The following is a 16659-nucleotide window of genomic DNA, read 5'->3' on the forward strand; positions in this document are numbered from 1 at the left end:
AATCCATCGATTTCTCATCTATAAATAGCAACCAAATGCCAAATAAACCTAGCTTGGCGAAAAATACCCCACTAAACATCTAATTTTTTGCAGCGTCAAAGGCAGTGAGGTATGTATGCTTCGTTGCTCTTTCAGTTACATTCATACTTTCAAAGTTTCAAATTAAACACATAATTTCTTATTTGTGAAGTTCCCCCGGCCCTGCTCCTCCTCCCCACTCCCCAGCACTCCCCCTAAATATTGTAGCATGTCTTGAGTGAGTTCATGTGTACTTCAAATTGTTAAAATAATCACAACTCTTGAAAAGAGATATTAAGTTATAATAGTTACCGGAAATAGTCTTGAACTCCCAACCCTACTTTGGCTTTACCACTTTTTATTTTCTCTATTATTGTGTTTTCCTCTCGTTACTTTCACGGACTTTTTCCTCTCGTTACTTTCACGAGCTTTTCATTATCATTAGCATAAATCGTTTAGTTTGGTTTCGGCAAGTGTTGATCTTATCATGGGCGAGCAAAAAAGAATGATGATGAAGACCCAGATCTTTGATGAAGCTTTAAGCTCCTTGAAGGAACATAGCTTCCTAAATATGAAACAGTCTGCGATTCAAGTTTTCTATATCATAGTTAGAAAAGTTGTTTCTATGTCTGACTGTAAGGAATGGTTTACCATTTCATTGATCGTTGATGTAAACGTTTTATGTTATGAATTAATGGAATAGTTACGTTTACCTTAAAAAAAAAAAAGTTATCGAAATGGATCTAGGCTCTGTTTGGCAGATCGAGTTTATTTAAGAGCTTATAGTTAAGCTACTAATAAACTATAAGCTCTGTTTGGTAATGTTCCTAAAATAAGCTAGTAGTTTAAAATAAGAACTTATTTTTGAACGTTACCTTAAGTAGCGTTTCAAAATAAGCTAGTAGCTTCGTTCCTAACTTTTTTTTCCATCTTTAACCTTATTATTTTAAAGAAATGACATCATTTACCCTTCCCAATTAAAACCTTTTTAGCTAAACCTTTTTTATTTTTTCTCTTCAATATGTTTGGTTGTAATTTCAATTTGACATTTGTGTTTGAACATTGATTTTTGTATGAACTAATCTTATGAATTATAAAGATTTTGTTTTACTTTATATGATTTCAAATATATGTTCTTACTTTATATTTTATTAAAATATATGAGTTTATTACCAATTTATATTTTAATATATAAACAAACCAATTTAAATTTAAAACTATTTAAATTGTATGAAGATGTTCATTTTAGTCTTTTTACATTTATCAGTTTATTATAAACCTAATTTTACCAAACATTTTTAACCATAACAGCTAGCTTAACAGCTCTTCAAATTTCAGCTTCGAGCTTATAGCTTTTCAGTTTTCAACTACTTTTCAGCTTTCAGCTACCTTTTCAGCTAGATTTGCCAAACATAGCCCTAGAAGGGGACAATGGGAGCAGTTGTCCCCTGTTGAGCATATAACTTGTTGAGCATATAATATATAAACATAAATGTGTAATTCAATTCTCAACTTAAATTAGATTTTTAGTTGAGATGGAGCACATGCTTCAATTTCCTCCTCACCCACCCGGGCACCTATATATATATATATATATATATATATATATATATGGTCATGTTCAGGTGTGGCCGTGCTCTCCCGTGCGGTTCACACCACTCAATGTTACGAAATACACCACTCAATGTTAAGAAACACACCGCACAAATATGCATTGTGGTGTGTTTCTTAACATTGTGGTGTGTTTCATTGTGGTGTGTTTCTTAACATTGAGTGGTGTATTTCGTAACATTGAGTGGTGTGTGACCGCACGGGAGAGCACGGCCGCATTTGAACCAAAATATATATATATATATATATATATATATATATATATATATATATATATATATATATATATATATATATATATATGCTCTAGTAAAAATAAATAAAATATTTTTATGCATAAAGATTGCTAGAGGTTGAGATAGTTTAGTTTATAGTTAGCGGATATCTTTTTATGCAAGTCTAGGGATCAAACCTAGTTCAATACATTATTTGTTGGACACCTTAAATATATGTTTTAACTTTATTTTAGGAAAAATAGCGATTTTAGGGTATTAGTTATACCTAAATTAAAGACTCAGTCTATGAATTATTATCCTTTACAAATTTTCTCTAGTTATATATGTTGAAAGCAATCGTTTCAATCCATTATTTATAGATTTTCTTAATATTAACAGTTTATTTTGAATTTCTAAATTATTAAAGGAAATATTGGTTATTTCATAAAATTTTCTCAAATTTCCTCCATTGATACATAAATTGTAGACTGAATCCATGAATTATTTTCCTATACAAATTGATAATCTAAGCTACATGGTTTAACGGATAAAAAATAACCTTTATCTAAATACATAACACATGATTTCAATTATTTTACTTCTTAAATTTAGCATGATGATGCAACTTTTTTGAAAGGCTCCTTTTTTCTTTTTTTTTTTTAATGTGGTTGACTAATAAAAAATTAAATGTATTGGCTATTAATTGGTGGAGGTTAGATAATTATATGTTTTTTTTTTTCATTATTTGCTTCATCTAGACACTAATAAAAATAATTATTCCATCCACTTAATTTCCACTAAACCTAAAACCAGCGTCATTAAAGAGTGCACCTCTAATGAAATACAATAATACAAAATAAAATATTATGTTTAGATTAAAATAGCAATTCCCTACATTCACCTTTTGTTTAAACTTTTGCACACATTCAATTAATATATTAAAATAACTAAATTGCAAATATATATTACTCATTAAGAAGATTTACTTTTTATGAACTATCTAGTCAATGTAATCTAGAAGTTTCAAATGTGTGTTATCGTATTTAAATTATTCTAGAAATGCTTATAGTTGATCTAATTAAAATAAAAAGTATCTTTCAAAAAAATAATTATGAATATTTATATTAATAGAGATGCTATAAAATTTATTTCAACAATTTTATATTTTACCATAAATATTTGTATTTTTTGCTCAACTAGATGACATTTCTGGATCCGCCCATGAACAGTTAGTTTGTGATTCTATGTATGTTAATTAAGATCTAGAGGTCACTAATTAGGAAAGTTCATAAGTTCATACTTTCTTGACAAACTTAAAAAGGTGGAAAACTTATTACTATATGAAAAAGTTTAGGCATTTGAGAATATGATTCATTAAAACTAAGAAAACTAAGAGAATGTTTTGTTGAAAATTTGGTATTTAAATTGGAATCAGATTCAACTACATACTTTGTTTGATAGTAGACATAAATCAGAATTAGAATCAATATAAATAAACAGACATTTTGAATGTACCTAATTTTTTAAAATCTCCATGGCTGCCATGTGCCCATGTCAACCATATTTGTTCATCTAGACAAAGAAGCTAAGGCAAGGTCTCACTCTCACCTTTAGCTGTGTATGTACAATAAATTGATAAAAGAAGTTGGTGAAATTAAATCTTTAATAATATCAATCCAACTCCAGAATTTTTAAGTAAATGGCCATAAGTTTCATTCCCAGCCCATAGATGTATCTAAAAAATGGAGAACTAAACAACTACAAATAGCCATCCAGACGACTAGGTAACACAAATCAAGGAAATGCATGCTTAAAGTGAAAGAACAAATCACCATTATTTGGCATCAATGTCAATTAACTCGACCAATATATACCTCGTCGGCTGTTTCATTGCTCATTCTCTCAGCTTCATATTTGTTTCATAGATATACTTGATGAGCAGTGCCATGGCGTCTCATATTGGCGACAATCCACAGGAACAAAGTTCAATAAATGAGAAGGTTTGTACGCATTCTCTTACCACAATACTCAAGACTTTGTGGTCAAGCGATAATGACCTTTAATTTTAGGAAAAAGTGTCAAATTAGCCCCCTAAGTATAGTGCATAGTGCAATTGAGCCCCCTAAGTAAAAAAAAAAGCTCCATTAAAGCCACCTAAACCGGTAAAAAAGTGCAATTGAGTCCTAAATGACTTGTTTAGCAGGTTACTACTCCTTGGGTTGAAATTAAATGCAAAATTTTATAATTTGTATCACATTTGGTCATGCTATCAAATTAATTTGTATTTTAAAAATGATTTTAATAATTTCTAAATAAAAAATTAGGAAAAAAAAAAAAGCAAAAGTCTGCAGTGGGGGACTTCCAGCTTTTTGTGTGTGTTTTTTTTTAATTATTTAAAATAATTGTTTTTATATTATTAAAATAGGTTCGTAAAATTATTTTAAATAATTTACAAATAATTATTTTAGTATAACTCAGAGACGAAAAGTGATCATGACCTTTTGTGCTCACTTTTCGTCATTAAGTTATCATTGGCGTTGCACTTTTCGTCTCTAAGTTATACTATAATTGTAAATTTTGTGTCTAATATTTTATTAGTAAATGTACGACGAAGTGCAACATCAATGATAACTTAAGGATGAAAAATGAGTATGACCAACACTTAGGGATGATTTCTACAATTACCCTATAACCTATAAACGAAAAATGCAATTTTTCTTTTTTGTTTTGTTTTTTTAATTATTTAAAATAATTATTTTTAAATTATTTAAAAGAACTTTACAAACCTATTTTAATAATATAAAAATAATTATTTTAAATAATTAAAAGAAAAAAAACACACACACAAAGCCGGCAGTCCCCAGGTTTTGGGTTTTTTTTTCTTAAATTTTTTATATAGAAATTATTAAAATCATTTTTTAAATATAAATTAATTTGATAGCAGGACCAAATGTGATAAAATTTCAACCCAATGAGTAGTAACCTGCTAAACAAGTCATTTAGAACTCAATTGCACTTTTTTACCGGTTTAGGGGCTTTAGTGGAGCTTTTTTTTTTTTTTTTTTTTTTTACTTACTTAAGGGGCTTAATTGCACTATTCACTATACTTAGAGGGTTAATTTGACACTTTTTTCTTAATTTTATGTTAAAATGTTAGAGATTTGACCAACAACTCTCTTTGTTTTATTTTAAATTCTAAATATAATAAAATCATTTACCATTTGACGAGATAATAAAACGTTTTTTATTCATTGAGTATTGTGCATGAATTGTCTAATCTCACCGTACTTTAAACAAAATCATATCATGATTGATGGTGAAAAAGATGTTAGTCATGTAGCCTGATCCATATTAAAATGATTAGTTTACTTGTTTGTATGTAGGAATGCTAAATACAAGCCATATATTATGTTTGCCAAGCACCTTGTGGTCAGTTGGCACTATGATTCTCTTTGAGGGAAGTCACTATAGTGATTTTTCTCAATTTTATCATTAATTTTGAAAGTCAATGACTAAATTGAGTATTAACAAAAAAAAAATACTTCGAACTCTAGTACTGACTACAATTAATCAATGTAACAGGCAAAAGATGCAATGATTATTGTAGACATGGAGGGGGCAATGCATCTACAAGATTCACCAATAAGAATCGTTTCGGAAAAGCTTAAAAATGTAAAACATTTATCTTCAGAAGCATGTATATTTAAAGTATACAAGAGGCTGCGTAGAACAAACCCAGATGCTTATACACCTTTGACAATATCCATCGGGCCTTACCATCATGGGAAGCCGGAGTTGAGGAAGATGGAAAGGTTTAAGGAATTGTATACACAGTCCCTTTTAGAAAGAGCAGAAGGAGTAAGTGTGGAGGAGTGTTGGAAGAAATTAAAGGAGTTGGAAGGCAGAGCTGAGAGCTATTATGGTGATGAGATAGAAGAAGAAGTTAGTGGGGATGAATTCGTGACGATGTTAATGCTTGATGGTTGCTTTATAGTGGAATTTGTTATTAGATCATTTCTTCGAGTGCTTGACGGAGGGCAAGAATACAAGGATGATCCCATTTACAAGATGATGATTAGCGGGATGGAAAGTAAAATTCTTCGTGACATTTTGCTCCTGGAAAACCAACTCCCCTTCTTTGTTTTGAAAGCAATCTATGACATGATTAATCCTGGCAACCTGGAATTCTCAGAGATGGTGAAAATTGCATTTCGGAGTAAGATACCAAAGATGAACATTATCTCCCTACTCAATACTCAGGTCAACCCCCATGAGGTAAAGCATTTACTTCAGATAGTGCACATTCTCTATCAACCCCCACCCAAAAATAATGGGCAGATTCAGCAGCAGAAGACATGTTCTTCTTCTTGCTGCTTTTGGAAACAACCGCAAGGCCAAGGCGGCTCTGATATTGAACCCCAACCCCATAATCTTAGAAACGGACAGGATAGGCGGATGAATTTCGCATGTTTTCTCTGCATGTTTGGGAAACAACCACAAGGCGGCGGCGCCTCTGATATTGAATCCAATAGTCTTAGTAAAGATGAGGACGAGGAGTTATTATGCAGTATCCGTACTGCAAGTGAGCTTCAAGAAGCTGGAGTTGACTTCAAAAAGGTTGGCAAGATTAGAAGCACCTCTTCTGATCAAACCATAAGTCTATTTGATATAAAGTTCAATCACGGCGTATTGGAGATCCCATCTTTCGCTCTCTATGATCCAACAGAAACATTCTTCAGAAATCTCATAGCCTACGAGCAACATTCACCGTATTTGCGTTCCAAGTATTTCACAGAGTATGCCGTGTTCATGGATGATCTTATTAATACGGAGAAGGATGTCAACTTACTTCGTCTTAAGGATGTTTTTATAAACAAATTGGGAAATGACAAAGAAGTGACCCAGCTTTTTAACAACTTAGGCAAAGAGGTTACGTATTCCACTTATGACTATTACTACAATGATGTGTGCAAAGAACTGAATCGACATTGCAAAAAACCCTGGAATGCAGCGATGGCAAAACTAAGACGCAATTATTTTAACAGTCCATGGGCAGGGATTTCTACCTTTGCAGCTATACTGCTTCTTTCGCTAGCTATTGCACAGACTGTCCTATCTGCGCTTCAACTGTGCCCATAAGTAGAGCCGTCAAAACGGGCTTAGCCCGCCGACCCGTCCCGCCCCGCCCCCTACTTAGGTAGGGGCCGGGTTTTGAAAATTGAAGCCCGCCAAAGGGCGGGCTTTTTTGGCATCCCGCCAAGGCCTGTTTATTTTTAATTTTATATATATATACCCGCCTGTTTTTTATATATATATATATACCCGCCTGTTTTTTTTTAATTATATATATATATATATATATATATATATATATATATATATATAGTTTATTGTTTGCAATGTTTTATTATTGTTATGTTACTAATATGATTATGTACTTATGTATAATCAATTATGTAATGTTTAATGTTTGATGAATTATGTTTTATGTGAGTTATGTATAAATTATTTTAATTATTTTTTATGTACAAATAACAAAATTTTTAAAAAGGAGTAATAAACTAAAAATTTACAAAAAAAAAAAAAAAGAAAAAAAAATTGGTGGGGGCCCGCCATGCCCGCGGGCCTTAGGCGGGGCGGGGCGGGCCAACAAAATTCAAGCCCGCCAAGGGCTTTTTTGGCCCACCCCGTTTAGGCCCGCGGCCCACAGGGCTTAGGCCTGCCCCGCGAGCCCGTATTGACAGCTCTATGCATAAGTAATTTCATCCATGTGGGAGTGTTAACTGGGACACCGGATGCCACTAGACCACAAGGTCATTGGCTTATTTATTTTGATTTAATCTTCCTACATTTTTAAAATAACCCGCTTTCCCTCTTTACTTTTTTTTTTATTTACAAACTTTAATAACATAATATTTCGGTTAATCATTTCTATTATTCTTAACTTACTAATTGTAAAATATTTTCTAACATTTTAATAATAATAATAAAATGTCACTTTTTCCCCTTAAGTATATGCTTATAGCACTTTTTTCTCCTGAGTTATTCATTAACCACATTTGTCTCCTCAATTATTTTGAAAATGGCGATTTTTCCCTCTTTTATGTTAAATGAATATTTTACCCTTAAAAATAAGTATTTCATTTATTTTTTTTTTCTCCAATAAATTATTGCTCATATATGAAATCAAAATAATGCAAAAAAGAAGCATAACCCATTTGCAAATATTATCACTATAATTTTAAGTTAATGGTAGTAACAAAATTAATACTTAAACATAAATAATTCATTAATACCAATTAATTATAATTATAATATTTACAAATGGTGTATGCTCTTTTTTGTATTTATTTTGATTTCACATATAAGTATATATGACTGCGGTTCGATTTTGATTCACGATTCTGGGAAATGATAAATCGAAACCAGAACCTTTTAGGGAGGTTCTTGTTCTGGTTCCCATGATTGCAGTAGGCGCTAGGCGCTAGTCGTGCGGTAGACTAGCGCCTAGCGCCTATGCGGTCTAGGCAATGCCTAGGCGGTACCTAGGCGGCGACCTATAAAAACACAAAAATAATGCAGGTGTGTGGGTGTATGTCATATGATATATATATATATATATATATATATATATATATATATCTTACTTCTTTTACTTATATAAATAAATAAATTTAAAATAAATACAATAAAAAAATTAACAAGGCCGACTCGCTCGAGTTAACTCGGCTAACTCTGCGGATGGAGCGTTTTACACTAGACAGCTTTCACTCCGGGCTATTCTAGGGTCTTTTTGAACCGTAGCAAACACCGGGTAGCCCTCTTCTAGGTAATCAAGAAAAGTGTACACCGGTAAGAATGTTAATGTGTTTGAGAGGATGGAGCAATCATATGATTCATACAAACTTCAACTGTAATATGTGTAGCAGGAATAGAGAATCAAGAACATAGAGTTATTGTGATGAGTAGGAAGTTAAGTGAGAAACGAGCAGCAAGCTTTTTAAATCAGTTCAAGAAAATTATCCACAAGCTATCAATAAAATGCTTTAGATGAACTACTTGCAAAAATCAACATTACTACTGAAAGCTAAATGTTACCAGTGAGCTGATCCTCAATAGAACATGGACTATTTGTAAAATCAACTGACTGTGCAAAATTTGAGGAAGTGGCAGCTTGACTTTTTGGATTCGGTTCATCGGGAATAACTTCAGAAACTCCTCGCAACTTGAGAGTCTTATCTTCTTTGATTGGCTCAATTTCTTCCTCAAATAAATTCATCATCATATTTCTAAAAACCCTGTATCGCTAACAAAAAATTTTTGATTCCTACTTTCTTTCCCATGCACCTTCAATCTTTTCTTGTCAATGAAGTTCTCTTCACCTGGCGTACAAGGTATGATTTCTTCTTCTTTTTGTTTTTGTTTTTTTTTTAAACAAGTGTTTAATTGAATCTGCAAAACAAACTAACATATATGATGAAAGTTAAATAATTAAAAAAAAAAAAGAAACAAAAATTAAGTTAAGCATTTTTTTTAATTTTTAATTTTTTTTATACCAGACAAAAAAAATCATTTTGTTGTTAAGTAAGTTTACTTGGTCGCCACACTTGTCGTGGTTTGTTTCGTCTACAACGCCTCCATCCATGTCCTTTCATATTACACCTAAAACATTCTTTGTTAAAAAAATAGTTCACATACCTTTTACCTTCAGTGTTTCTCCGTGATCTCTTTTCTGGCACCCATGAATTTTTCTTATTTCCTTCCCTACTTGTGAATCCTAGACCTCCTTTGTTATGGTTATTCACTCCTGGCTGAAGGATTTCATTTAGACTATTAGTGCCTGTGTTCAACATTCTCACACGTTTTTTGAAATTTTCCAATTCTTTTTGTAGTTTTGTTCATTTGAAACATTCGTGCCTAAATCAATCTTAAGTTCTTCTACGAAGGTTTTTAGGGCTGAATTTTCCAACTCTAAAGACTCAACATTCTTAATTAACATAAGGTTCAGCTTACTTATCTTACATCAGTTCTTGTACAAATCTTCATAAGCTTCTACGAGGTCAACGTCCTCATCGTCAGTCTGTATCTCTTCATTTGCCTCATGTGTAAGGTTAACATCATCACCATCAGTCTGTATCTCTTCAGCTACCTCATGTGCTCCTGTTGTGGTAGGTTGTATCTGATTGGAGTCCCTCATTACCTCACTATCTTCCATAACTTCTTCTGTAATTTTGAAGAACTTCTCATAGTTTGCACGTTTTTCCACATCATCAGGGTGGTGCATGTTGCAATGGAATGCAACAAAATTTCCTGTCTGTTGTTCTGCTTGTTCACCATTGTCTGAATCTTCCGAATCACTCCAGGTAAATGTGTACGATTTCTTATATTTGTTGTTTCCACAGTCCACTGCAATGTGTCCATAACCTCCACATTCATAGCATTGAATGCCTTTGAGCTTGAAATCTTGATTTTGACCTTTTGGCTTTTGAGTATTTTCCAGTTCCACCCCCTTTGCAATTTGTTTTCAGCCTTCCTTGTCCATTAGCTTTCTTTAGTATTTTGCCAAATTTTTTAGACAGCATGGCCATGACGTCGTTCATTTCTGTATCATAGTCAGCTCTTGCAGGTGCCATAGCGCCGAATGCAACTCCTTTGTTGTCCTTGGTCAGGTAGCTATCTTCTTCCTCAATTTCCAACTCAAAAGTCTACAAATTTCTCATTAACGCATCTAAAGTTAGAGTTTTTAGATTTGTTGATTGCTTTATAGCAACAGCTTGCATCTTAAACCTCAGGGGTAAGGATCTCAAAACTTTTCGAACCACTTTTTCTTCCTCAAATGGTTCGCCCAAGTTTTGTGCACCATTTACCAGGTTTTTTACCCTCGCACTGAACTCATATACTGTTTCAATTTCTTCCATTCTCAGACTTTCATACTTGGTCATGAGCAATTGTAATTTTGAGACTTTGACGGATCCTGTAGTATAATATAAAGTAATTTAAGAAGCGTCAAAATAAGTACACAGTTGAATTTGATAACGCAGTTGAAGAACACCTCCTAATCTGCGGGGCCACGCCCAAAAACGTTTTCACTCCTTAAGATCAACCCGCTGGTTTTACAATTACAAGGTTCAACGAATTACAAAACTAGATCTACCACATATTTAAACATTAACCTTATAAAACAACTTTATGAAAAAGTTTGCACGTACAATTTGAACTAATTCTACCAATTAAAAAACTATAAACCAACCTGAATTTTAACACAGCTTGTATTGAAATAATTTAGAGCTGATTTCTTCGGATAGTACACCAATCTTTCCTTGCATTGAAGTTTATTCACAGCACCTTCCTGACTATATATTTGTATATTGAAACTCTGAAACTTCAATTTTTCCATTGTTTGAATTGTCTATTTATAGGTTTAACTTTCCCTTTGATTCTTTCAATTTCGCATGTCCACGCTTCCACGTTTACCGCTTGCATTGTGTTTTAATTTCCCTAAAATGTTGCTTCCACGTTCGCGTGATCACACTATGCATATTCCATTTTCCAATTTGCTTTTTCCATTTTCTATTGCACACGTCCATCCTTTTTCACTTTTAATTTCATGCATTTCATTTCCACTACACACACTTTCACGTACCATTTTCATATTGCATGCATACACGTACTTGTGTATACATTAATACTATGCATTCGCTTTCCATTTCCATTTTCATTTTGTGTTTGATTTTTATGCCAATCCAAGTCTTTATCTCAAATATATATCTTAATCATACGTACTATATATATTAATTATGTAGTATATATATTATATATACTAACAATATATATATATATATATATGTGTGTGTTGTACGTTCCAATCAACCAAATGGCATCAGGCTCCACAAACTCAGTGCGCCAAGGTGGAACCGGTCCATACTGGCTCTTCCTGATGACAACCAAGATTCCATTATCAGCCAAGTCTAGCAACGTGGCCGCCCGAGAATCGCCTAGAATTTGGGTTCTGAAGTCGAAGTTGTTAGAAAAAATGCAAGCCACCAAAAGAATTTGTGGTTCTCATTTATTAAATAACTAGTTTTATATGCGCATTGCACTAATGAGTTAATGTCCAATGTTTATATTTAAATAAATATTTAAAAGTATATTAATGCAAGATTATATAGGAGAAGTTTATACATGGGTAATTGAATGTCGAATTTTTTTATTTAAATATCTAACTCAAAGTATATGAATCCAAGATAATATAGAAAATTCATTATAATTATTACTAAAATAAATGTTTGCAACCTTGTAAAATCGATAGTCTAAATATTTGTCTAAAAATGATAGTCTAAATAAATACTACTTTTTATTTGAATTTTTCTAAGTGTTCTTAATTCTCTTATGAGTAACATTGTCATTGTCTTCATCTTTACTATTTGTTCTCTTCCTTTTTGTTGGTAGTGCGATATTTGCAATTCGGTTATTGTTGGTAGCATAGATGACAACGTCATGCAATGAGATTATGATATAGGAGCTATGGACTTTCCTTTAGGTGTTCTGCTTGGGGTTCATTTGGTTCAACCATTATTGTTGAATGAGTTATTGTGGATAAAGAAATCCCTAGTTTAAGAAAAAAAGATTAAATAAATTAATAAAAATTTGAAAATTTAAAATATTATATATTCCAAAGATATTAAAAGGTAGTTTCTCGCTTCAATTTGCTGGGTAATGAGTTATTTGAGTACTTTCGTTGTCAACAAATCCTCCAAGTAGTTAATATGATTGGTTTCAAACTATTCTTTTTTATTTTTTTTCATGGTATTAAAGAAATACATATTTATCATTTTTTGGTGTAACTATTAATTTATTTAATTCAATAAAAGTAAAATAGAGCGATTCCGCTTCAATTAGTTGGGTTATTTGAGTACTCTCTTTGTCAATCAATCCACAAGTAGTTAATATAATTAGCTTCAAATTTTTTTAAAATTTTTTTTCATAGTATTAATAAAATACTTGGTAAATAAATATATAACATTATTTCGTACTATAACTTCGATATTTAATTACAAGATATTGTAAAAATAAGATAATTGACAATGTAATGAATATCAATTGATAAATTTGAATGTAAAGAATCTTTGCATGAGAGAAAATAAAGACAATATAACTAATGAAATTATTTCTCTTATTTAATATTTTTTGATAATGAATAATTTTTTCAAATAAAAGTATTGTAGACACATAATTCTAAATTAAAGAAATACATATGTATCATTTTTTGTTGTAGCTACTAATTTATTTAATTTAATAAGAGTAAATAGAGTGAGAAACTTAATTATGTCAAATTTGACTGAGATGAGGTTCGAACCTAAGACCTTTCTTATAGAAATTAATGGATAAGTTAAAAGTTAACAGAATATTAACGGAGAAGAGAATATTTAACGGAAAACTTAACGGATAATCATAAAAGTAAGGTTAAATTAGGTAATCTCTATTAATAATATTAATATGAATTATCTTAACCATCTATTTGATTGAATAATTCATCTGAACCATCCATTTGATTAAATAATTTGACCGCCATTTTTTCTACCCATTTTAGGCCTAACTCTCTTTGGCTCTTATTAGTATAGTAGATAATTCTTGGATTTATTTTAACCATAGTGAGCGACTAGGATTTATTGTTATAATCAGTGTTGCAAAAATCCCGCTTAGGCACCGATTAATCAGCGCGCTGACCGGCCGCCTAGCGTATCATCATAATCGGTGGTCTAGGTGGCTTGCTGGCTAGGCAGCCGACTAGGCCGCCTAAGCGCCGCTTAGGTGCTGACCGGCTAGGCCTTCTAGGCCGACTAGGCATCGATTAGGCTTCCTAGACACCGACTAGGTCACCTAGTCTACTGAATAGCTATTGTTCCCTTCTTTTTTAAATGGGTTATTTAACTCAAAAAGACATTGCTTTGAACGAAATAACCTTAAATTGTTCAAACTCTATGTGTTTTTTAGGTTAATATTTAATATTTTTAGTATTAACTATTAAATAGTTTATAATTATCACGTCTTAAGAATTTAAAAAATAAAAAAAATAAATAAATAATAGACGGGCGCCTAAGCGTGCATTCATATTCCGGGGACGTGCATTTATGCTCCAAGGCATATTGTTGTTAACGTCGGGCCATCGAGGCGGGTAGTCTCCACCTCCCCAAATAATTCTACGAGCTAGATCATACAATCTAAAGGTAAGAATTATATATTAACTCTTTAATGTGTGTGATTATTCATTTTGTATTAGTTGCACATTGTTAATGCTCAAAACCTTTCCTATGAATTTGCAGAATGCGATATGATTAATCTCCAGGATATAAATGATTAATCTTGATTTACAAAATCTCATGTTATTATTTTTATCGGTTTGCATGCATTTCTTAGGCTTAGAGCCTTTAAAAGAATGATGTGACTTTCTTTGCTATTTGAGGATAGAAATTGCTTATATATGTGATTAGCCTTTTAAGAGGTGTAAGATAAAATATACATGCATGAATATATTTTTGTGATTTCATAAAATCTATATAAATTTTTTGAGGTGTACTATAGAGGGACTACATGTATGAGTAATTTCCACACATAATAGTGATAGTCCATTAAAAAACCAAAAAAAAAAAACAAAAAAATAGATACTCAGAGATTATTAAGATATAGAAAAGAAAGTCAAAACTTTTTTTTTTGAAAAGAAGAAAGTCAAAACTTGATCTACTGAAATGGCTTGACGACTACAAGAATTGTGGTGGCCATATGACTCGTAATGGTAAGCACCATAGTCATCATGTGCGCCATGTACAATGTATCTACTAAATCACATATTAAAGTTTTATGTGTATCTAAATATTGTAAATTGTTAATAGAACTGAAAAAGTCATATCCTCAATGGAAAGTTTAAAATCATTCTTTAATACACTGTCTAGGAATGTGGTTTGTAAGTAACTTCGGTTTCACCACTTGACTTGGGAGTTTTTAAGATTACCATTTTATATTAAGTACATAATAATAGCAATGATTTAAATTACCATTTTATAAATAAATGGGGACTATTTATTTTTTTTTAGAATAAATTTAAAATTTGTATTATATCAATGCTATATATGAGTTTATGAATTTCCTCAAGTGGAAGGAAAAATAGTGAACTTGAAATAACTTTAAATGTTAAAGTTATACATGTTGAATTCACCTTGTTAAAATTTATGTAGATAAATCATTTTCTAATAAATGTCAGTGTGAATATATTCTTTGAATATGAGATTTATGTCTCTCAAAAAATTATGTGAAATTTGTGATTATGTTGTTCAACTTGAAGTATCATGCAAAAATAACATTATCTTTGTGGTTTACCGGCAATGGGCATTTATATATATGATTTAATTAAAATCTTAGTTGAGTCATTTTGAAGGACCTGTTGATAGGATATATATCCAAGAACTTGGTCGGATATATATCCTGGTCTATGGACCCTTTCATCCAAGAACCTGGTAGGATACGAATCTCCTCAAAGCCTGGGCCATTTCCCGACCTAATCCGAGCTCCTCTTGCGTCTAGAATAGCTTAAACCGAGCCCATTTGATTATTGGTTAGTCAGACATATCGTGACACATGGACGTTATTCCTTCGGTCCGAGCCCACTTCGTGCATGTGAGACATGTGGCAAGCATGCTAGCCCCTCGGCATGTGTCTCTTCCAAATCTCCTATAAATACTTCGCGAGGCACTTGTGTAAAGGACCTTTGGGCAATTCCCACACCATTGCTACTAGCTCGGGAACCTCTGGCCACAACCGTCTCTTTCTCGAGCCCAACATCATACAAAAAGATATATGAGCGTATTCCAATGTACTTACTGACTACATACTAGTACAAATATAGATACTTTGTAGAATTTACAACATCATTTTGGCGTCGTTCGTGGGGATCGGCAGAAGTTGCTGCAAGCTCGTCTCGAGTCCTCAACCATGCAACAATTCATCTATGATACAGAGCAGAATTCTGAGTAAGTGGGATTGGACCTCCGCTCCCAGCTATCGCTTCGGCAAGCGTCAACTACAACAGCGCAACCCGAAATGACCTCTACCGGTATAACCGGTCTCAGCACATTTATGACAGGTGTAATACATCCATTCACCCCGAGCTGGGTAGCGAATCCTTTAATGTGTGGCTATATCCCCGAATGGAATCCCGCCCCGCTCGAATGTAGGTATTCGCTTCCAGGTCCTTCCATGGCGGGTCTTTTTCCTCAACAATTCACATTTCAACCACCCTTGTACACGGTCGTTCCGACCTTTACCAATATGCCATTAGCACCAACAGCAGTAAGCAGCATCATATCGCTTAGCAACAGCTTGATCAACCGATTAAACAAATTAGTAGACCAATTGAAAAAATAACAGTCTCTAGACCGACAAGGAGAAGCGTCCTCGATTATGATCAGAAGATAAAAATAATAATGTTCTCTAGACCGGCGAGGAGAACTCTCATCGGTTACGATAAGAAGATCGGAAAAAACAATGGTCTCTAGACCGACAAGGAGAAGCGTCCTCGGTTACGATAAGAAGATCCAAAAAAATAACGTTCTCTAGGCTGACGAGGAGAAGTGTCATTGGTAACGATTAGAAGATCGAAAAACAACGGTCTCTAGATCGACAAGGAGAATCGTCCTCGGTTACGATCAGAAGATCAGAAAAAAACAGCACTCTCTAGACCGACAAGAAGAAGCATCCTCGGTTACGATCAGATGATCGAAAAAATAACGTTCTCTAGACCGACGAGGAGAAGTGTCATTGG

The 16659-nt window shown here is 32.7% G+C and overlaps 1 protein-coding gene across 1 annotated transcript; it reads left to right on the forward strand.

The window, feature by feature from the left end:
- Nucleotides 1–5453: 5453 nt before the first annotated feature.
- Nucleotides 5454–6983, forward strand: LOC116005660 (UPF0481 protein At3g47200-like). The gene has a single exon (XM_031245905.1). It carries the CDS (start codon nt 5454–5456, stop codon nt 6981–6983), a length of 1530 nt encoding a protein of 509 aa, XP_031101765.1.
- Nucleotides 6984–16659: the final 9676 nt, after the last annotated feature.

The sequence above is a fragment of the Ipomoea triloba genome, chromosome 15 (assembly GCF_003576645.1).
Source record: "Ipomoea triloba cultivar NCNSP0323 chromosome 15, ASM357664v1".
NCBI classification, from domain to species: domain Eukaryota; kingdom Viridiplantae; phylum Streptophyta; class Magnoliopsida; order Solanales; family Convolvulaceae; genus Ipomoea; species Ipomoea triloba.